The sequence below is a fragment of the Olea europaea genome, unplaced genomic scaffold (assembly GCF_002742605.1).
Source record: "Olea europaea var. sylvestris unplaced genomic scaffold, O_europaea_v1 scaffold1244, whole genome shotgun sequence".
Taxonomy (NCBI): domain Eukaryota; kingdom Viridiplantae; phylum Streptophyta; class Magnoliopsida; order Lamiales; family Oleaceae; genus Olea; species Olea europaea.
The window spans coordinates 186,198-209,957 of record NW_019229877.1 but is presented as its reverse complement, the minus strand read 5'-3'; the positions used below and the strand labels follow the sequence as shown (position 1 = coordinate 209,957).

Sequence of the window (23,760 nt, the reverse complement as noted above, 5' to 3'; positions counted from 1 at the left end):
TGAAATGTAATAGAATTTAATGTAATGGAGCTCAAACAGGGGCTAAAATAATATTATACGAAAATTCAAAACTTTTCTTTATTTTATAACCACACATTTTTCTTCAATACACTATTCAAAAATATATTTTTTTTGGGCAAGAATGAGACTCAAAGAAGAGCTTAAACTAAGTAAAGTTGAGCTCCCTCCTAAATATGTTCATAAACGTTTTATCGCCCACTAAAATTTATGAACACCCGTTTGACTTGGGTTCATGAAGTTTGATATGTCAGTCACATGAGAATTTAATTAACTCTTGGACGACTGTTAAATGTGCACCTTATTAACCGTGAATGCTCGACTCTCCTTACATGGGTAAATTTGTAAGGTGGAATCTAACCTAAAATTAAAAGGGCTTTTCTTGGTGTACATTATTTTTTGTACATTAAAGTGTCTATTAAGTCGAATCATTAAGATTCATAAAGGATCGTTCGCTTAAGCAGTAAAAATAAACTTGCAGAAAAATGAAAAATCGAACACGAAGATATGTTTCGCCCTAAAAAGGCCCGGATATTCAATCTTGCGAACTAATCATCCGTTAAGTATTACCAAATGTAATATAGCTCAAGATCCACTAAGTATCAACTAAGAACAGTACAGTATGTACGAAGAAACCAAAGGTTTCTTCAAATTTCCTTTCGTTTCTTTACAAACAACAACCAAAACCTTCTTAATAACTAATCGATTGTACAAAACAATCAGAATCCATCACTAAGAATTCAGATTAAGAAACCACCAAGAATATTTTGGGTTTACAGTAAAGAAAAAAAAATCCTAATCTTTCACTCAGAGAGAAAAGGAGAGAAACAGGAGAAAGGGCAGAAGACTTTGAATCATCCAAAATTAGGGCCAAAACCAATCTGAATAGCCAAACGTCATAATCCAAGGGTCAGGATGCAGTCACGTGAACGGCTAATCTTTACCCACTAAAGAGGCAACCATGTTTTCTCCAAAGAACAAGATTTCATAACCTGAAATTATTAATAGTCCAAGTCCTTGTTTTAGTCCATTTGGCCAGAAAGAAATAGTGAGGCAATCCACATATTATAACAGTGTCTCCACACTCACATGGGGTGAGGCCCATCGAATATTTTATTTGAGTGAGCCCCATTCTCTATACGAGTGTATGAATATCTTATTGTACAAAAAATTATGTAAAAGTAAGTTTATCCAAATTAAAATATCTTCATTTTTCCTCTAGTTTTATCATGTTTTCCATGGTAGCGGTTCAGAGGTTCAAAAATATCTTCCTCTCTATCTCACATACACGTACGTATATCATCTCCCGCAAAAAGTCGACCCCTCCATAGATTTTCAAGAATCTCCACACAGTACACACGCGCAAATGTCATCTACACTGCCTCTGAGTTCAAAGATAAACCCACCTCTTCTTCATAAACCCCAATTCCTCTCACACTTCGCCACTTCCCTTTCACTCCCCTCCAGACCATTTTCAAAATCCCACATATGCTTCTCAATTCCACCCTCAAGCAACAGCAACAGCAACAGCCCACAAGAAGAGGCTCGATGGCTGAGGGAAGAGCAACGGTGGCTCAGGGAGGAGCAGAGGTGGATTCGGGAAGAGTCCAGGTGGAACGCTGAGCGGGAGACATTGTTGCACGAAATTCACAGTCTTAAGCTTAGAATCCAGGAATTGGAGCGCCTCAACTCCCTTCAGGGTGCATCTGCTTCCGAGACTGTTGCAAATATTGCGAAATTGCTGCAGGTGTATATTGAAGTGGGATTTTCTCTCCTGTAAAATTGTGATTTTTAAATAGATGAATTTTCAATTGGATTAGCAGTTCTTGAAGTAGTTTGAATTATTAATAACACGACGATACATATTTTTCCCTTCATCTTGAGAATTGTTTTAGCATGAAGCTAATATTTTTGAATTATATCATATTTTTAAACATTTCCTAAGTTTTGGCATTTTGGGAAATCTGTGAAGTCTTATTTAAGATCTTGTTAATTGTTATTTTATTTTTTCAGTTTGAAACCTAGAATAAAAAAAAGTTAAATAGTGTTAATGTACAATTGCATTTTGGTGTTTGAGACAATAGAGTTAGTTTTATAATAGTTACTGCTAGCATTCAATCATTGCATCCCTTTCCTTGAGACAAATTCGAGAATGGATTTTCATTGCAATTCTTTTATGTTACTTTTTTTCTGCCACAACTCTTGGTTGTGAAATGATCCAATATGAATTACCAAAAACTTTAATTCTTGCCAAGATGAGGTTGGAATTTGGTTGGAGCTTGGGGTATTCCTATATCTTTCTTTATATATAGTGATGAATATTTCAGTTTTCCTGCAGGTGTTAAAGGAGGGGGATTTAGGGAAGAATGTGAATAGACTTGCCGAAAGTGGCTCAATTGCTGTGCCACTAGTAATTGATGCTGCTAAAAGGGGTGAGGAAGTTATTGTGAAGGAAGTAATTAAAGTTGCAGATAGAGAGGAGAATGTGAGAAAGAGGGAAACATTGAGGAAAGGGTCAGAAGGAGATGAGGTTCGAGTCATGCAGGTATACTTGCAAGTTAAAGTTTCCTAAAATCATATATTTCGTTTGGTTTAGTTGATGTAGGATTTATCAAGTGTCCCGTGTTTTCAATTTTAGGTTTTCTTTGTTCTGTTTTTGCATGCCTATTTACTATATGTTTCTTTTGATTATGTTTTGCTCTTCATTTGTGTTTTTATGTAAGTCTTTTCATATTGAGATGGTGTTTCTCTATTATACACTATTTTTGATAGGAAGCTTTGCAGAAGCTGGGATTTTACTCTGGTGAAGAGGACATGGAGTATTCGAGCTTCTCTAGCGGGACTGAGCGTGCAGTAAAAACTTGGCAAGTATGTTGCATTTTATAAGTGTTGTACGACAAATCTGGTCACTGGACATGGATTCATTCCTTGCAGGGAACAAATGCACAAATTATTGAGATGTTGCCGCCCTTAATTTCCCTCTTATTGACAGGCTACATTGGGAGCTCCAGAAGATGGAATTATGACCTCAGAGCTTCTCGAGAGGTTATGTATTGAGCAAAAAGTTGAAAGTTCTCAAGGACTTAAACCAAAATTATTAGAGAAGGTGTGTTCCGTCATTTGGTGCCTTACTGCTTTTGCCAGCTTAAAATGTAAATTATTAATTGATTTGACTCATTAATATCCAAAACCTTGCAAAAGATTTTTTCTTTTTTCATAATTAGGCTAGTCTAGTGGCTAGTTTGAGAAAACATTGGGCGATAATATTACACAAACTGATTTTGTCCTTTTGCTGTCATTGTACCATGGAAATCAAATTCTTTTAGTGTTTTCCCTATTTTAGATTACATTACATTGAGCTCTGCCTTCTCAAGTGGCCTTGATATAATATTTTTATCAGTAAAGGGTATAGTTTTAGCTGAAGCTTTAATGTTGATGCGGATCATTCTTTAGTGAGTTGCATGGCTTACAACTTTTTCACTGTGTGGGTTCTTCCTTAGAGTGAAAATGGAGCTCTAACCGCTTCGACTACCGCAATATCTGAAGTTCAGCAGACAGTTTCAAAAGAAGATGGTACAACAGAAGTTGAAGTATCTCATCATCGAGTCTTTCTTCTGGGAGAGAATCGATGGGAAGAACCTTCCAGACTCTCTGGGAAAAGCAACCAAACTGCAGTCAAGAATGACAAGGGCAATACTAAAACAAAATGTCTTACTTGCCGTGGGGAAGGCCGCTTATTATGCATGGGTACAAGTTTTCTTTCTTCTCTCATTAATTTTTTATCCTAATAATTCTCTGCTTGACTTATTCATTCTAGATTTGACATCATAATGTTACATAAATCAGACGATAAGGTTGAAATGAACAAAAACTGGAAATTGGATTACCTTAAAGAAAACACCACAAACTTATTATGGGTAGTCATTCAAGGGTTTCTATTTTTCTACAGTAGAGCATCATATCAGTCAATTCCATTTAATTTATCCTTTGTATTTGTAAATCGCTTTGTGGCTTCTGTCATCTGCTTGAACTGCATACTTATTTTGAAATGTCTAAACCTAATTGGGGTCTGGATTTACTTTGATTCACTTTAGATTGAGTTGTAGTGAAGTCTATGATTCCAGTTAGCTGATTTTAAATTGGAACCTAGGTAACATGTATTTAAAATATATGATGTTTACAAAATTAAGCAATTTTTCATTGGTCACACTATCTGTGCTAATATCAATTAGTTTCTTTGCAGAATGTGATGGATCTGGTGAACCAAACATTGAACCACAGGTTAGAGGATGTCCAATTTATTATAGCTATCAAATATAGTTTGTACAAGTGTTAACTTCAACTTACAGCCAATGGTTTGAAATTTGTTTGATGTTTTCTTATGGTTCAAGACCATCAAATGGTTTAACATACAGTCGAACAAAAATCGATTTTCTTCATCAGTAACTGAACTGAGCTATAAATTTTTGTAACAAATGACTTGTTCAATTTCTTGGGCTGGCTCCACTTTGTTAAATAATTGGCCTTTGTGAATGAAAGCTGGTGTCAGGGTGAGTAATGCCATTTACATGTATCCCAGAGCCACTGCATGCAACCTTTTAGCTTGTGAAGTACCATTCTTGATAGGAGTTAAAAATAGAACTTGTTTGGTTTTTGAAACAAGGGTATATTACTGTGAAGCTTTTTGAAAACCAAAGGGGCATTTTTTTTAATGAAACCGTTGCTGCTGATATTAGTATTTTGTGGGTTTTTAGCTAATGAAAGTTCTGTGACGCAGTTTCTGGAATGGGTAGATGAAGGAACAAAGTGTCCATACTGTGAAGGCCTGGGATACACAACATGCGATGTATGTGCAGGCACGAAATTTGCCACTGCTTAACTTGTACGTATTTCTTTTTCTTTTTGTTCTTTTGAAAGAGATGTGGAAGCTCCCGGGGGGGTGTCCTCAAGTTATTTAGAATAAATATATTAATTGACATTTTTGCATTTCTTATTTGTACAGAGTTCATGCTTCAATCATTGTACTTGTTTTCAGTAAATGCATAGTAGATTTAAAAAAGATACAGTAGATTGAAATTTCAATTCCATGAATTTCATTGAAACTGCCCTTTCATTTACATAAAATCCAAGAATAAACACAATGCCATTCGGTAGATTATCAGAAATATTTATTTAAAGTTTCGACAAATATTCTTATCTACACTTTTCCTCCTCAAACTGGTCTAAACTCGATACCTTCGATGATGAGGCCAGACTTTCCACCAGGGTTATTAATATCTATCAACCATGCCTCCACTTCTCTATTATCTTCTTCTCTACTGTAAAAGTTTCCCATTTCTATTTCCATCCAGCCATCACCTCTCATTTGTGCAATTTTCCCAGTTCCTTCGGATTCAAGTTTCTCTGTGCCCTCTACAGTTTTAATCATACTGTTTTCCATATGAGGATCGACGAATCTAATCACAGTTCTTGATGATTGAAGCCCATTCAATCTTTCTGCTAGGTGGAATACCAAATATGCTGCATAAGCAGTGTTTGATGACAGCATGTGAGTTTTCATCTTCCCCCGAACATGGATCCAACCGGGACACTTAAGCTTGGCCACCTCGGAGAATCTGTAAATATAAATTCACGTTCAAATTATTATAGATTCTCACGTGGGCATTCATCTCGTCATGACATATAAAATAAAATAAATTTATCGAAACTTGGAACCTTTACATGGGATTATCACTGAATATTGTCTCTCCTGCACTTATATATGAAAAAAAAAATCAGCCTTCTTGCTTTTATAGGATTTCTTGAAAAATAGTCTACATGTGAAGAGACGTGTTGATTATCAATAATCTATCCCGCAATTATGCATAAAAAGAAATTTTCTTGCTTTTACTTAAATCATGTTCCAGGCATATGAATTAACAATAGTTTGCATGTGAAGAGAAGTATTGATTATTGAATATAGTCTCTCTTGCACCTGGATTGCGGGTGGGATGTCCAGCTCCAGCATCCTCCCCATGATAGTAAAAGTTCTCGAGCTCCTAGCATATAACACTTCTTTCCATTCCGTTTATCAAGAGAAACGCTCTGTTTCAAGGTTAAGATGATACTATTATAGATGCAGAGTTTGTATATTACTAGAAAATCATATTTTCTTGCACAGTACCTCACAGGGTGGATTAGTTAAGAATATCTATCAAGACAGCCTAGAGAAACAATTAAGTGCTTGTTTGGTAGAAATTTTGATAAATGATTTTTTGACCGCTAGAGATAAAAGAGAAGAATTCAAAAATGACAATGGTCAAAAAATTGATTTTAATTGACTTGAAATCTGTACCAAACAAACTCATTTAAAGTGTCAGTGCCAGATAGGATTTTCTATAATTAGTTGGATAGAAATATTACCATCAGAAGTGGCATTTACAAGTTAATCGAAAAAGAGGAAGGCCATCTTGCCCAAATAAAGGTCGTTGTCATATTAAATTATTGTGTGTTGGGAATCATGTTCTTACATTGAGCAGCTGGGAATCATGTTCTTACATTGAGCAGCTAAGTGTTCAACACATGATTAAACATGACTCAGTATTATCTACAGCGAGTTATTGTTAGATATTTCTATGTAAGGTGAACTGCAAAGAGCTTATAGAGATTTCCATTCACTCGATAAACAAGTTAGGTTAACATTCGTAGTATATGCTTGATTTTAACATGAATGAGTGATGAATGGACCAAAGCATAAAGAAAGTAGAAAAATGTACTTACAGTATTGCCTTCATGGAGGAGAATATAGGAATGACAGAGAGTAAAATATAGGTCTTTCTTGGTGGCATACGACACTGGAGAAGCTGATGTTGAGATGATTTGTTGATAATCCGGGGGCAAAAATCTTTCCCAAACGTTGTCTGAATCAGAGGCGGATTTGAACCTGTGTGAGACTATCGAGAATCTTGTCGCGTCCATGGGCGATGTGAGTGACAGAATGGTGGAAATGCATTCCTCCGGCAGCCTTGCAAAAGGGTCCATGTTCATCCTGGTTCTACTGTTTTAATCTTCAAAAACTTGATCTCTCCGTTTGAGAGAAGTGTGTTTTTGTTTTTGTATTCCGTACTGGTTTTCCTGTTTCTCACCCACTCTTATCCAATTATTGAAGAGGTTGGTCTATCTCCCTCTCTGAAAAGTACTTGGCTCTGTCTCAATATATTTTATTTATCATACCCAGTAGAATGGATTTGGCAGTGTGCAAATGTCTCCAAGGTTAGATTACCTAATGAATTTGTTGTTTTGTGCACTTTTCAACAAATTGATGGCTATTTTTTAATTGAAAGAAAAACTTTACTAACATCCTATATACATACGCGATAGAATTGTCCACTCAAATCACGATACATCATACTTGAAACTACCCAAATAACGAGACTTAAAAATGCCGAGTGAATAAGAGAGAAATAATGAGCCTACTATTTCACTATTTGTTTATCTTTTCATGCGATACTTGTGGCGTTGAGCCTCACAAATTTCATAAGGTAACTAGTACCAAGTTAAAAAAATCTTAGGTTTCAATGTAGGAGTTAATCGAATTAGCCCTTACCGATGATATTTCCCCCAAGATGAATCTTGAAATTCTAATTTTGCTTTAAACTCTGAGAACCATGAAGTGCCCAGTTTTAATATTTTATTAGATGGATGATTGACTCTATCAAATTAGGGGTGACTTTGTCAAGTGCCCAGTTTTAATATTTTATTAGATGGATGATTGACTTTTTCAAATAAGGGGTGGCTATTTTTTTTTTTTTTTTTTTTTTTTTTTGATAATCCAGGTGTCCCAGCTTAGCCGGACTAAATCCTGGACCTCTAGCCCCCGGCCCCACAGTGACTAGTGGAGGTAAATCGCAGGTTGTGCTCTTGTTGGTTCCCAGGTTCCCACATGATTTTTACTCCTTCCCCAAAGGGACCCTCCTCCATGGTTATTACATCACCAAGCTGCTCCAACCCTTCCTCTGGTTATTACATCACTTGGCTGCTCCAACCAGGAATCGAACTCCCCACACTTGGTTCCAGAGCCCCCCAATGTGATTGTTCCGCCAACTTGGATGTGCCCTGGGGGGCGGGGTGGCTTTTTCTCCTCTTTAACATTGTCCGAGTGTCCAGTCTACGTTGCTAAAGAAGCCATCATAGTATGAGGTTTGCTGGAGTGACAGGGATGAGGACAGATTATGCCCCGATTATCTTTCATTTTTTTCCTCTTATTTTCAACTACACAATTTTTCATAAAATAATATTACACGTAAATTAAAAATTTTTCATTTTTTTTTCAATCGCACATTCTTAAAAAAACACTACTCCAAACATTAAATTTGAAAAAAACGAAGGCCAAATGAAGGTTATATAAACAGGGGTTGAGGTACATTCACCTCAACCCTATTTATATATTGTCCCCAGGCCTGTCACTTTAGCATTAGCGTTATAGTATACATTTATGCTAAATGGATAGGGCCTGGAGACGGGCCTTGTGATAGGTGGCTCAGCCTCAGTCCCAAATTCAAAATTTTAATTTTAGAATTTTGGGGCTGAGGCTGAGCCACCTCAGCCTCCCGTCACAAGGGCCGTCTCGAGGCCCTGTTATTGTAGCAACTCTCTATAGTACATCAAAAGCAAATAACTAAAGGACAGCTCCTTGTACACATCAGAAATTATGAATTTTAAGCCGAAAAAATCATAAAATTTATTGAAAATATGTTTGTCTCCAGATAACCAATTTGCACTTAACAATTCACGTTCCTTGATTATTTGATATGCAATGTTTTGAAATTACTGCTGAAGCCGAAGCAACATCTGAGTGGAGGAAAAGTCTCTCAATGAAATCCCAGAAAGGATAATCAGTGTCTTCTACAATAGGCTTTCTCAAAGTGAATCTAATTTCCCACGATCATAATAAAGTACAACGTTTTCGCGTTCATGCCTATAGGTTGGTCTTCGGTTTACCAGCCGCGATCCGCCTACTCACAGATCTCATGGTCACGAACTCTTCTGCAGCAGAAGGATGTATACCAACCTGTACAAAAGATCAACTGATGTATCAGTAATAATGAATATACCCCAAAGCTTTTTATGATTGAGAAATAGGTTTAAAATTACAAGATGATTTGAACTTCGTTATATTTACCAATTTGTGGAAAGTTCATTAAATAATTTGTCGATTAATCAAACCATACGAACCTGCCTCTCTCGGCAAAGAAAGATTAAGAACATGTTGAATATGAACTTGGCACATGAGATTTACAAAAATGCATGACTTCACTCTTCATGTTAATTGAATGTCTTTTATGCTGAATTCTAGAAAAACTGGCAAGCACAAGGAAGAACACAAGCTCTGAGAAGTCAAGTCGGCTTACCGTGCTATCAAATTGTGCCTTGGTTGCTCCACATTTAAGTGCAACAGCAATGCCCTGTGCAATATGATGATCATACCCAATTAGAAGAAAAAGTCGAACTGGGTGGTCAAATGTGATGCTAGCAATATTGATTCTTAAGCTAACGAAAAGTTTCGTAATTCAGTTTAGACCATACTAGACAATGGTAAATAAGAAATGAAGTTGGCATTTTCTATAACGCACTGTTAACCATGATCTAATACTATGCGCGAACAGAGCGTGTTTCCCTTGCAGTATTGGACATAACTGTACTAGACAAGCTTTTAACTTCTATTTCTTTTTTAATACTATCGAGCGATATACAATTCACCGTATCAAACAAGCTCGAAGGAGAATCATATTTGTTAAGCTCCTTAAGGATAACTATTTTATGTTACCAAATTGCAAAACAATAATAATAATAATAGTAAAGAGGAGAATCCAGGAGATGGAAGAGAAACAAAGAGACTCCAAGAAGAGGCAGAGAACCACATGGGAAAGTGAAGCTTAATAGGACCTAAGCATTTTAATGAAATGGATGGCCCTCATATCATATGAAGCTCAAAATATTAATAGTGGTATCCAAAAATGTAAAGCTCATAACCTAGGATCAATCAATACATTAAACACTTCTATTTTCCTGCTGGAGAGTTCGCAACACAAGATGCTCGTGGGCCCAAATACTATGATGCACACAAATGAGAAGAATAAGAAAACTGAATTTTTATACATGATTTGGCAACTCTCAAGTTACAAGTACAAAGAAGACATTTCTTGTACTCAAAATTCTGTTCATTTTCCCTCCATTTCAACAACAGAAGATAAAATATGATGCCCAGGCCCCATATATAAGTACGATTAAGAAAAAAATGAGTAACGGACTAAGTTGTATACCTGTATGATCTCAGCTGCATCTGGCCCACACATGGATGCTCCAAGAACTTTATCAGTCTCACCATCAACAACAAGCTTCATAACCGTTTTCTCTTGACGTCTATGCAACAATACCACATATCATCCAGTTACTTAAAAGAACATGCTTCAACAGATAAAAATTTCAAATTTAAATGTTGTGAAGTTCAACTATCAACAGTTCCAGAGCAAAATTTTAGGCAATATTACTAAGTTTTCACCATTCTGCATTAACAAATCATTTACTAGAACGAAGATATACATTCAGTGCAAATAATGCAGTAATCAATAATCATAACCAATACGAATTGGCCAACCCTGCAAAGAAATATTTACTCTATTTTTAGAAATTTTGAAACAGCAGAATCTTTGGATTACAAGGTATTTGCCTCTAGTATCATATTCATAACCACGACATTTGCATTGGAAAAATCTTTAAGAAGGTTGGCCTATTTTATTTAGGCATACAATATCAACAATCAACCAACGTACCCAGAAATTGTGTTCTTCATTGGATTAAATGTTGATGTGAAGACTAAAACATCACCATTTGCTTGATCTATGGCCTGTTCCTCACTGAGACCAACTACAGACAGTGGCGGTATGCTGTCAAGCAGCAAAAAGATTAAAGTTAAAAATATTAATGGCTCTGAAAATAAACAAAGGGAAAGGCCCAAGTGGGACAGATTTTGACAAATCTTAGTCTACTATTGGTAAGACAATAGTGAAATATGATGGAAACAGTATAATCACTGAAAAAACAGATACAGACAAGTCATCACCTAAATTTAAGGTATTACCAGTTTAGACCTAGTAAAAATAATAAAACAAAATGCAAAATTGTCCCAATCCCGAATCTATAATCAGGTATAACAATGACTACTGATAAGGTAGTTTTCGCTAGGCCAAGAACCAGTTTCAATGGATACACTGTTGTTCTACAGGCACTAATATAGACTGTTCCTAGATTATAACCTCTATTTTATAAATGTTAACTGACTTATCTAAAAGGTCAAACTGTTAAGAGGGGCCATTTTTATTCATTTAAATCTCATCTTCAATGTGCCTTTTGCCTGGCATTGCTTTTGATACAATGTTAACAACCTCATCTAAAAGCTTAAGCAATTAAAGAGGGACCACGTGTATTCAATCAAATCTAGCCTTCAACATTACATTGTCTATGTTAATTCACCTGGTTTCTTTTATTTAGTTTAGGTAGATGTTAATTTGCTATGACATAGGGACGAAACAAGTCTTTTGGCTGAGGTCAATAGACATGTGGCAAGGGTAAAGCTCGGGTTTTAAGAGCTCCACCACAAATTCTCTCCACCATTGACAGATTTCCAGGTTCGAAACCTTAAAAAAGTAGCAGCCACGATTTGGTTCCCTTTAAATAACTCATTCTAATCCATAGCAAGTAATCTTCGAATAATATCCTGTTACATCACCTAACCTCTCCTTTACGGAGCTTTAAATCTAGTGTATACATCTTTACATCAACAGCCCCATTTTTTTTCCTTTTGCTCTGATTAGGTGCTGTGGACCCTAAATTCCATTAATATATAGAGTGAATTCACATTTATATTTTCTTATCTTCAAAGTTATCTACAGTCGATGATGGATGCTCTAATTTTAAGGGTGCATAATCCAAAAAGGAACTCCAACACACCTAAATCTAATTTGGTCACATCCATAAGAAAAGTAGTTATAGTTTAAAATACAAGTGAGAAATCCAAACACCCAATTGGATCTAGGCGGACTGGTAAAAAGTCACTTAGGCTTTAATGGCGTTTTGGGGGAAAAAGTTTCTAGTCTAGAGAAACTTGACAGTAAAACCACTTTCCGTGCATTGCACATCGTTAATTTGTAGTTTTCTAGTTCATCCCCCTTTAGCTAAACTAACTCTTGCTCTTTGTTTTCACCGTCACAGCTTTTAAAATGTGGAAGCTTATTTATGTAAAAAGTGGACTTCAACTACCACTGTTAATATGCAAAATAAGGAATAATAAAGTGTGCAACTTGATAGTTGGCCAAGGAGAGAGAGTAGTACCAGAACACAGCACAAGGAACATGGCTGTAATCAGGTTTTGAGGGTTGTTCGCCAAAAACAGTTTTCTGCAGCAACAAAAAATTAAGAATTAAATTGGATAAAAACATAAACAATTACTTAGCATGTTAATGTGAGTTTATTAATGAAAAAGATCTTGGCAACTAGAAACAAAGATAATGAGAATTCGGCAGAAAATATACAGCAAAACAGGTTCCTTCCATTAATGCAACAGGAGTAAGATTCATTCGGTCTGTAACGTCGCCAATGGCCCATATGCTAGGTATGTTGGTACGAGAGTATTCATCAACCTGAAGGAAACTGAAGGATCAGTAAACTAGAGGATAACTAATATGGCATGAATCAAGATGACAGAAAATTTTAGTGTGATATCTCATCACCAAGGAGAAAAATATAAAGTTAAATGCCATGTCAAAAGCCAAAAAAAAAATAATAATAATAAATAAATAAAATGGAAATAGTTGTCCATGAATCCATAAAAAGTTTTAGGGAATCCTTCATTGTTCACCCAAGTCAAACAATGACAGCCATAACTATACTATGCAAGACTTGATGAAAAACCTAAGGCAAAAAAACTAGCCATGCTCTACTGCATATTCATAGTGTAAGCTCAGAGTGTCTGATTATTAGATCCCTGAGACCAGGATATGTAATGTTTCAAGCAATATCAACAAGTTACATCATTTTGTGGCCTTCAGTTTTTCAAAAGACATAGGAATGAGGAAAATCAATGACAGGACCACTAAACCTTCACGGCTCCATTCTTATCAAGTTCGATGCCTACAGCTTCCAGATTCAATCTCTTTGTGTTAGGTGTCCTACCTACAACCAATAGCCAAGATAATAATAATCAACCTCTCAACAGAGAAAAAAAGTCGCAGAAAGAATTTTAAAAAGAAAAATGGATCCTGATTAAAAATTTTAGCAGTGAGCACAGCATGCTACACAAGTGCAATGTAAACCATCCAATATCCAAAACATCCTATAAAAATCACAAAATAGTCTCCTGTCACGATGAAAGACAAACTGCTACACAGAAAATTGTATTGCAAAACCACTAACCATGTGTACTACCTTCTCTCAGCAGAAACTAATAAAAAATGAGATCTCATGCTATCTCTACCCAAAGAATATTTTTCTGCTGGTATGATCTTGAAAGTAGAATTAAACCTCATTAAATCTAACCTAATTTCAACAAATTGTACATTGAGAAGAAGCACTGTCCCAACAACTTGCCAATTTACCTCAATAAACCTTCTTCCTGTCCTCCTTCCATATATATAGGGGTTTACAATTATATACAAGGAAACCCTAGCTATACAAAGGAAAATTAATCTAAACAAGTAAACTAATTATACAAGGAAACCTTTCAATTTACTGTAAATCACACATCTCTAATACCCCCTCAAATTGATGATGGCGAGTCCACAAGCATCAATTTGCTTACAAGAAAATTATGACGAAGACGAGTCAGAGATTTTGAGAAGATGTTCATGATCTTTTGACCAGTGGAAACACGTCGCAGATGAATGAACTTGGAGTCATAGGCGTCCTAGATGTAATGACAATATATTTCAATATGTTTGGTGCATTCAAGGCACACCGAATTAGCTACAATTTGAATATCACTAGTATTGTCACCATGCAGAGGAGTGGATTGTGATTGGGAAATGTCAAGTTTTGCAAGAACACCATGCAGCCACACAACCTTAGAACAAGCAACGGACATAGCGCAATATTCAACCTTAGTAGAGGACTTAGAAACACAATTCTGTTTCTTACATTTCCAAGAAATGAGAGCATCACCCCAAAAAAAAAACACCACCTAGTAGTAGATTGACTAAAGTCAGGACAACCAGCCGAGTCAGCATCACTATAAGCTGTGAGCTCAAGCAGCGTTCCCCGAGGGTAGAATAGACCACGATGAGGAGTCCCGATAAGATAATGAATAATGCAATGAATAGACCAACTGAAGATAACGAGGAGCATCCATAAATTTGCTGACTGTATGTAGTGCAAAGAAAATATCCAGACGTATGATAGTAAGATAGATGAGACCACCCACCAATTTTCGATATAGAGTAGGATCTGGAAGACTCACCCTCGTCTTTTCGATATTTAACATTAAGCACTAACGAAGTATCAATGGAGGAGACATCAGATAACTCAGCCAACATAATCAAGTCTTGAATATACTTATATTGATTCAAGAAAATTTCATGCGATGCAGTATGAACCTCTAAGCTCAAGAAGTAAGTGAAATGACCAAGGTCTTTCACATGAAAAATTGACTGAAGATGCTGTTGAAGGTTTTGAATAAAAGTGTGATTAGATCCATAGATAATAATATCGTTTACATTTACTAACAAAAAAAGATGCCACCAGTATTCTTGCGAAGAAATAGAGATGCATCAAATTGACTCTGAGTAAATGAGAAATCTAAGAGAGTGTGGCAGAACTTGTCAAACCATACTTGAGGAGCCTACTTAAGATCATACAAAAAGCGCTTTAGCTTACAAACAGAGTCAGCGGAGGAGAGAGGCATACTAGATGGAAGATTCGTATAAATGTCTTCCTTGAGGTCCCCATGTAAGAACGCATTCTTTACATCCATTTGATGTAAAGACCAAGACCTGGAAGCAGCAAGTGATAACAAGAGGTGAACGGTGGTCATCTTTGTTATGGGAGAATATGTCTCATTGTAATCGATTCCATACTCTTAACAATTTCCCAAGGCAACTATTCGTGCCTTATAGCGCTCAAGAGAACCATAAGAATGAAGTTTTACTGAATATATTTGAGAAGAAGGCTTGACAACGATGACCGGTATAACATGCCTACGAGTGTAAACTAGACCCGACTTGTACCAAGATGAGTCTGTGGGAAAATTAGGCAAGATAGAGAACACGGGAGGGGAAATAACAACCTCGGAAGTGAAGAACGATTGTTTTTCAAAGAATACAACATTTCAAGATATCCTAATGCGATGTGTCGTGGGATCATAACAAACATACCCCTTTTGACTCCCACCACACCCCATAAAACCACACTTGACAGATTGAGGTGTGAGTTTTGTCCTTTCATGTGGTGGTAAATGAACAAAACAAACACGGGCAAAGGGACAAAGATAAAAATGTGGGATGATGGCCAAAGATTTTATAAAACGGAGAAGTATTACCAAGGGTGGGAGATGGTAATCGATTTATGAAGTGAACATTCGTAGACAAGGCTTTACACTAAAAACAAGAAGGTACATAAGATTCAATTCGAAAAACTCTAACTATGTCAAGAAGATGACGATTCTTGCGTCCTGCCAACCCATTTTGTTGAGGAGTAGAAGGACAAGATTTTTGAGAAATAATACATTTGGTTTGTAAGAAAGATTGAAATGCATTAGACATATATTCGCCTCCCGAATCAGATCGTAGGATCTTGATTGAGAAGAAAATGGCAAAATTTTACTCTTAGCAAGTTTACATGAAGTACAATCAAGTGAGATAGACGAAACTGAAGCAGAAGTATTATTACCAAGCAAATCAGAGTTTAACAAGTGTTGTAACACATTATTACTGGGATGTCCCAATTTCTAATGCTTATAAAAATTATTAAAAGTAGCAAAATTGCAAACAATGGGAAAATACGAAACAGGCTTTAGTGAAATATAAAAGAGACGTCCCTCTTTAGGCTCCATCATGATCGTCCTCCTAGACATCTGATCCTGCAAAGACAGCCAAAAGAAGAAAAAGACACGGTGCAATTGTTATCAACAAGTTGACAAACAGATATAAGGTTAGCTGATAGCTAGGAGATACTAAAACATTTGACAAATCTGGTGATATATCACCTACGGTCAAGATCAAAAGTGAATTACCACCGGCCATATGGGTCATATGGTTAGAAGCATTGTAGTCTAATAACCAATACGAAGGGGCAGTTGATGAATTACCCGAGATGCCCAGGACCGACAAAGTAGAGATAACCATTTGTTGGATCATCTCAAGAGTGATGGTATTTAGGGAAGAATTGGGAGACATTGAAACTTAAGTGGATTTAGCTGGTGTAGCAGAATTGGAGGCTAAAGTGGCGGCAACAACATAACCTACTCTAGTCTTACATGGTGAACGAATAGGACATTCCTTAATAACATGTCCTGGCTTCTTACAATAATTGCACATTTTTTTAGGACATTGAAGAGCCATGTGACCAAACCCTTTACAATTGTAATATTGCACACTAAACATATCTCGAGATTTGGATCTCCCTTAAGCCACATATGCAACTGAAACCGGTGCTATTTGATTCTGTTGCTGTTCCAAAGAGGTACGAGTGATAAGACGCTGCTCTTCCCTCAACAACTCACCTAAACATCCATCCAGCGTTGGGATAGATTCGCGATTCAAAAGACTCGACCTGATGGATTCAAATTCAATTCGCAATTTCATAAGAAACTGATCGGTCTTGGTGACTTCATGTACAGCTTGGACAGCAGCCAAAGTGTCACGTGAAACCAAAGCATAGATAATATATGTACACTCAATCCAACGATTGGAAAAAGCAGAATAATATTCTTCAATGGAACTCCAATCCTGAGAAAAATTTGCCAATTCAAACTCCAATTGAAGCCTTCTAGCATTGTTGCTTTGAGTATATACTTTCTTCAAGAACTCCCACATAGCACGACATGACTTATAAGGCCTCAAATCAAGAACAATTTAAGCATCAACAGATCCAATGTCCAGGCCATAATTTGAAAATCCTTTGTTTTCCATGCATGATACTTCTCCTTCTTCTTCTTCTTCTCTTGATCAGGAGGTGGAACACTTTCATCAATATGACCCCATAGGTCGCCTTTACCCTCAACTAATAGCTGAAAATGAAACACCCACGAAGAATAATTTTTTCCAGTAAAACAAATGTAAACATGGTCACTCTTCTCAATTGACATGATGATACCTAGTAGAAAATTAATCACGATACAAATAAATTTTTCGATCAGCAAGAATCAGCCCCCAATCACAGCCCAACCAAAAATTCTATTAAAAACAGTAAAAGCCCCACAACAAAAGGCCTAAATAAGTTACTGACCAAACACTCACAGCCCAATTGAAGCAAAACCCAAACCACAGACACGAGACATGGAGAGAATGCTGAGATAATGAGGAGAGACAACCAAAGTGCATCGACTAGTAACCGAACGACAAGCCTCCCCTCAAATTCGAAGATCAATCAGGAGCTGCGATCCTGAATGGACCCAAGAAACTCAAGCTTACAAAATAAAACATGAAGATCCCGATGAGAAGAACAGAGATGCTATCGTTGACGATGCCTGAGACCTGAACTCCAACCAGAGATTACTATGAAATGAGAAGCGATTCCTATCCGAGATGCCGACCACCAATGTCTATGAACAAAGAGCCAACCCACAATACACACGCACGTGTAAGTGATTCTATGGCTCTCATACCATGCCAATTTACCTCGATAAACCTTCTTCCTGTCCTCCTTTCATATATATAGGGATTTACAATTATATACAAGGAAACCTTTCAATTTGTTGTAAATCACACACATCTAATACAACTTACAATTATGGATACCATTTGGTGTATCTACGTTCAATAATTCAAAGTGGGGAGAAATTGATTACTATGCACTTAAATCATGAATATAATAATGACAGTACAAGGTAACAACATGATTCTTAAGTGACCAAAGACAACGTTTTTTGATACACAGCAATTTTCTGATGCACCCCCCACAACAAAAAACCACTATTTCTAGAAATAAGGTAAACCAGCAGATATTAAAAATGTAACTTGGATTTCTAGTGTATGTAAGAAACTGCTTGACATTACCAGTGGCAAAGAGTACAACATCTGCCAGCAATTCTTCACCATGATCAGTGCGTACTTTTATACCATCTTCTGTTTTAACTAGCTGGAACACCAAATCATTATACCAATTAGGTTAAATGTAAATGGAAATGTCATCATTAACTTATAAAAGAATAGCAAGGAACCAAAAGATCCAGATCAATAGCTGGTAAACACTTCTTTTAACTCTCTCTCTCTAGTTTTCTTTTCTTTTCTTTTTGTGCATGTGGACTGTGGGCAGCGGTGATTATGTGATTAATGTAGGCAAGAGACGTAAAGAACCTCAGTTAAGGTTGTCCTAGGATGCATATTAACTCCCCTGCCTTCTAGATTTCTTGCAACCACTGCTCGCATTTCGTCATCAAAACCTCTGAAATAATAATTGATAGGTGAATGCCATAAGAAACAATGCACCAATAAATACATTAATATAAATGATGTTCAGATAAGAAATCATGCTCTCAGTAAATAAACATGCAAAGAAATGTAAGGAATGGTAATTGTAGTAAATAGATTTGATATATATCCACATCCTATGTGTGACCAACATCTTAGCATTTTGCACTTCCTTTATCAGTTCACTAGTTTAGTGTTATACAAGATACCCTTAGAAGTAATCTGGTCAAAAAATGACTGAACATCTTCAAATTTGTAAAATGAGTTACCAAAAACTATTGGTCATTTCTGCAATAGATCAGAGTGTAAGTCAAAAGAGTGCTAGTGGCCCCTTGCGCATAGAGGACAAAAGAAACACTCTATTTGGGCAGTCAAAATTATGGAGTTGCTGTGTACTAATGATAACTATCTATATGCACTAGGTAATTGCTAACACGGCAATCTCCAGAAATTTTCCATTCCCTCACTACTTCCAAAACCTTCAATCTCCTTATCAACAATATCTTTGAAGATTGAAGAACAACAAAGTTTTCCATCAATATCCAAAAAAAATCTATTACAAATTCAAGGTACCATCACAATACTACAATGAGGAGTTGCAGTCTTAAGGAACCCACAATTTACATGTTAGCCTGTGAGTGAATATTTTGTCATTCATATTGCAATATAATTATTTTATTAAATACATCGGAACACAAAAAAGAAACCTGCTGATCAACCAAGTTCCACTTTCAAAGTTGATTCACAGTACCCTGACAAAACCCAAAAGTAATTCTCTCCATCATTGATTGGTCCTACTAATCTTTGCATTCACTACCCTAAATGAACACTTCAAAGCCCATGATATTTCCCAGTAACAACTCGAAACTGATTAAATTGGCAAGTACTACCCTTTGATACCAGGTGTCCAATATCCACATAAATCTTCTTTCAAAAAGAGAAAAAAACACTGACAAAATGCATTAAACAGAAAAACAAAACTAAATGTATTCATTTGCAGTAACTTTATAGCTTCTAAGTGAAAAAGAACATCAATTGAATTATGGCCCTGTTTGAGGCCTATTTTTACCTCATTAAAATGAAAAATATGACCGTAATCTATCACATCAAACCACCATTTTTGAATTTCTATCTCTTGTGTGGGACCCATAACGGCCTTATTTTTCATTTTCATTCTACAAATAATGTGGTTCAAATGGGCTCTAAGAAAACTTATATACTAGCTTGCAAATAACTTAAATTGGCCAAAATATAGAACAGAAATCATGCTGGAGTAATCAAAGTATTCGTAGGCACTCATGACTTAACAACTAGTAGTACACAGATAGGGGCTTCAATAGTATTGCCGTTTGCACATATTGGACCGTTCAAAAAGTGATGGAAAATGAAAAAGCAAAAACAAAACTCAATTTCAATCAAATTCTCAATCAATAGAAGTTATCTTAAACATATGTATCCCCTGCTCGGGCTCCATTAAAATGAGGTTTTAGACACAAAAAAAAAAAAAAAAGTGTTTTATAATAGTGATTTTTTTGGAAAAATGTGTGGTTAAAAAGATGGAAAATTTGAAAAATAATTTAATGTAAACTGAATTCATAAACTAAAAAACTTTTAAGCAAATTAATATAAATCATAACATATAGTATCTCATGAAAATTTCAATTTAAAGCCTTTTGGGATGTGTTTATAGTTTAAATCATAAACAAATAGAAATTAGTCATGAAAAAGTGGGTAGTACTTGCGGGTCCCAAGAAATGTGTACATAAAAAGTGATTTGACCTCTTGTAAACTATTAATAAACATTAGTCAAACATGGGCTAAGTTAAGTATCACAGTCTGAGCCTAAATTTTCGCAGTCAACATTAGTCCATCTACTGCATAGTTTCATGTAGATATAGATCTCAGAAGCTTCACTACAATACCAGGCAGCCACAGAAACAGAAATTGCAAAGAGTTGACAATCAAGTAAACTTTATAACCTTAAAGGAAGCTCCTTTCTGAAGCACAAATCCACTGATGCACCCATCCCGCGCCATATTGAAGCAAACTCAACAGCTATGTACCTACACGTCAAAAGAAACATGAATCATTTATATCTTTTAAGAACACTAAACAAATTCAATGTAACAAAGAAGAGGTAGCATACCCTCCCCCAAGTATAACAGCTCGCTTAGGCAACTCTTCCAAGCTCAATGCCTCATCAGATGTTATAGCCAGTTCCTACACGTGAACCAAAAATATAAGCATACACATCAATATTCCCTCCAGATAAAGGAAGAGTCAAAGGTATCCATCAAAACTGAATGGGAATTAGAGGAAATTAAAAAGAATAGTAGAAAGGAGGTAAGAGGTGTCAGATAGAAACCGAAATTTGTTGTAAAAAGTTATCACATAGTTACAACATATAGTATCCCATCTTAAGCAAAAAATTCAAGTTAGACATGAATTAAAATACAAGAAAGCTGAAAGATCAATTCTATGCAAATGAATCATAGCGCCAATCACTAATAGAGCAAACTATATTTTAAAACACCATACAAACCTGTCCAGGAATAGCTGGACGTTGAGCCCTACTTCCAGTTGCAATCAGAATGTGTTTTGCTGAATAGCTTATTTTGGTGCCATCCAGTTGGTTCACTTCAACTTCATTAGGACCAACAACTTTTCCCTCTCCTTCAAATAGTTTAACTCCAGCATTTGCAAGCATCCGCTTATAGATTCCATTTAATCTAACTATTTCCTCTGTCTGCACATCAGTAATAAAGATGAAACATGAAAATGGATATAAAGAAAAATATTATAAAAAATTTAGAAAATGTCATTAAAGTAGTCAATGTTCAGATAGACCTTGTAAAGTGTAAATAGAGAAATTTACATTACAAAGATCCACATTTCCCTTTTCCATAAAAATCTATTTAGGGAGGGGAATTTTCTGTGAAACCACTAACATGGGGGCCAATAAATAATCAACACGCTTATAGAAACATTAATGATCATCTCAATGATGAAGTTAAAAACAAAAGATGATAAGAACAAAAATAATGACATTAACATCAATATAAATTATTATCAGCATGCTAGCAGGAGCCAGATGACATTGACAAAAATGAATTAATTGAATCGAGATCACGATATTGATATTTACCCAAAATCAAGTAGAACATAAAACCACGATTAATTCTTTTATATTAGCAAGGTATTTCTCGAAACTTCAAAAAGAAAACCCCAGTGTCAAAACTAGCCTGTTGCCCAAAAAAGAACTAATCATAATTCTAAACTAGATTCAAACTCTAATGCCTCTTTAATCCTTTCTAAACTATAAATGAATGTTTGATAATTGAGGTATCCATTACCCTTATTTCTGTACAGATGGCTCGGAAAAATGCAATTGTGCTTAATTGAAAATATTGATGTTTCTGTAAGGCAAATAATGTACAGCCCTTAACATGTAAAAGAACAAATGACAATATATTCTACTTACCTTCTTGAGTAAAAGTTTCTTCCAATTGAAATCAATTCTCTCATTAAGTTCCCATCCATAACCCCTTGCGTCCTGTAAAACCAGAGGTATAAATCAATCAAAATATTTTACTTTGTACTATAAGGCCCAGCTATTATCACTATTGTGAATTTAATAAACTAGAACACAGGTTCTAATTATGAAAAAGGGAAAACTTTCAAAAAAGCGTGAAATTTGCAGGCCTTTTCAATTTTGGAGTGGCAATTTGTATCAATTTGGTTAACATATGAATATTTTCTGCCAATTATATCATATATTCAATGAGTCATCTAAAAGGCTATTAATTAATGAACACATATGAACGTGGCATCCAACATGAATATCAAATAAGGTTGATTCAACCTGTGCAAAAGGACTCACATGCCACTGTAAAATAGGTGGAATTACGAATTCACCACTAACTCTGGGAAATGAAAAAACAAAGGACCCTGATATGCGTTTTCAAACGACGTGCTAAACATCTTTACTAGCCTTCTCTCTCATTCAGTAGTTGTTGACAAGATATTGCCGTAGATAAGCATTCTCTCTAGTTCAAATCATTGCCACTGATAGGACACCAAGACTCCTCATTTCCACATGATTCCGAATTGGACTGATATTTAATTTGCTTCAAAATATTGGAATCGCAAAGTAACAATGTAGTAAAATCAACTGGGTTTCCAAAATTAAAACGACTGAAACTGCAGTCAGCACTAATTTTTAATTTCTCATTCATCCATAACACATAAATATGAATTTGATTTTCCAAGGACTTTGACATGCTATAACACCATTACGTGTCACCATACCACTGTGGTCCATACACAATAGCCAAAAAAAAAAAAAAAAAAAAAAAAAAAAAAAAAAAGGAAAAAATCATTGTAAAAATGCTCATGATTCAGTGATGAATACTCAAACTAGCGAATTTCCTACGGCAAGACACCAAAGGTCTCCTAAAGCCATTGCCTTCTTTTAGGCCTTCGTAGCAGAGTTCTCAATTACCTAGACGTTACTCACCCCAGAAAGAAAACAACTCAGCTGATGATGTCGATTGTTTGCATAGTTCTGCATCATGCAGTTTTTGTCATTGTTTTTGCCAAGATTTCTATGGAGAGGCAAACATTCACTAATATGAAGTTTAAAGTAGATATGAAAGTGTCAGAAAAGAGGAAAAATGTATGAGCAGGGAAGGCACTGAGAAGGTGGCAGAGTATATTTTTGAAATTCGACATCAAATTGGGAGCATACAGCATAGTTTTTCTTTATTTTTAGTTTTTTGTTCAACTATGGGTTGGTTTTTTTTGTGGACTGTAACATCACGTCTCCTTTTGAAGTGTACAAGTGCATCTCGACATATTTTTATATTGGATTACACGTGTACGTGCCATTTATCATTTTAATGCCTTCGTAGATGGTTCACTTGTGGTGCGATATAATTTAAACAAAAAATTCCTAATAATGACAAACTTGATACAAATTATAGGTCACATAATAATACAAGACCTAGAATGTGTTTTTTCCCCCCTTAATTTCTCCCGAATAAAAATTAAAAAAAAAAAAAAGGAGAGAGAGAGAGAGAATCTCATG

The 23,760-nt window shown here is 35.7% G+C and overlaps 3 protein-coding genes across 6 annotated transcripts in view; 1 reads left to right on the top strand and 2 right to left on the bottom strand.

Annotated features, from left to right (window-relative positions):
• The first annotated feature begins 1,255 nt into the window (after nucleotides 1-1,255).
• Nucleotides 1,256-7,253, top strand: LOC111374398 (protein disulfide isomerase pTAC5, chloroplastic-like). Of its 3 annotated transcripts, none has more exons than XM_022997068.1 (8): nucleotides 1,256-1,777; nucleotides 2,357-2,563; nucleotides 2,803-2,886; nucleotides 3,011-3,124; nucleotides 3,519-3,765; nucleotides 4,262-4,299; nucleotides 4,796-4,900; nucleotides 6,829-7,253. In XM_022997068.1, exons 1-7 carry the CDS (start codon nucleotides 1,385-1,387, stop codon nucleotides 4,895-4,897), a joined length of 1,185 nt encoding a protein of 394 aa, XP_022852836.1. In that variant the 5' UTR covers nucleotides 1,256-1,384; the 3' UTR covers nucleotides 4,898-4,900; nucleotides 6,829-7,253. The 3 variants fall into 3 exon arrangements, with proteins under 3 accessions (XP_022852836.1, XP_022852834.1, XP_022852835.1); XM_022997066.1 differs by having other exon boundaries at nucleotides 1,257-1,777; nucleotides 2,791-2,886; XM_022997067.1 differs by having other exon boundaries at nucleotides 1,258-1,765; nucleotides 2,791-2,886.
• LOC111374399 (F-box protein At2g02240-like) lies at nucleotides 5,085-7,146 on the bottom strand. The gene is made up of 3 exons (XM_022997069.1): nucleotides 6,778-7,146; nucleotides 5,993-6,102; nucleotides 5,085-5,633 (listed from the first exon to the last, which is right to left on the bottom strand). The coding sequence occupies exons 1-3, from the start codon at nucleotides 7,042-7,044 to the stop codon at nucleotides 5,231-5,233; spliced, it is 780 nt and encodes a 259-aa protein (XP_022852837.1). The 5' UTR covers nucleotides 7,045-7,146; the 3' UTR covers nucleotides 5,085-5,230.
• Nucleotides 7,254-8,712: 1,459 nt separating the features above from the next.
• LOC111374397 (glutathione reductase, chloroplastic-like) overlaps nucleotides 8,713-23,760 on the bottom strand; it is a 17,992-nt gene continuing 2,944 nt past the window's right edge. For both annotated transcript variants that reach the window (XM_022997064.1, XM_022997065.1), the window contains exons 5-17: nucleotides 22,156-22,227; nucleotides 21,217-21,420; nucleotides 20,821-20,894; nucleotides 20,654-20,737; nucleotides 18,561-18,648; nucleotides 18,261-18,342; nucleotides 13,154-13,227; nucleotides 12,588-12,695; nucleotides 12,388-12,452; nucleotides 10,830-10,943; nucleotides 10,320-10,419; nucleotides 9,408-9,461; nucleotides 8,713-9,067 (exon numbers count right to left, since the gene is read on the bottom strand). In XM_022997064.1, the coding sequence (XP_022852832.1) occupies nucleotides 8,975-9,067; nucleotides 9,408-9,461; nucleotides 10,320-10,419; nucleotides 10,830-10,943; nucleotides 12,388-12,452; nucleotides 12,588-12,695; nucleotides 13,154-13,227; nucleotides 18,261-18,342; nucleotides 18,561-18,648; nucleotides 20,654-20,737; nucleotides 20,821-20,894; nucleotides 21,217-21,420; nucleotides 22,156-22,227 (1,212 nt within the window). In that variant the 3' untranslated portion in view covers nucleotides 8,713-8,974. The remainder of the gene's footprint in view (nucleotides 9,068-9,407; nucleotides 9,462-10,319; nucleotides 10,420-10,829; nucleotides 10,944-12,387; nucleotides 12,453-12,587; nucleotides 12,696-13,153; nucleotides 13,228-18,260; nucleotides 18,343-18,560; nucleotides 18,649-20,653; nucleotides 20,738-20,820; nucleotides 20,895-21,216; nucleotides 21,421-22,155; nucleotides 22,228-23,760) is intronic.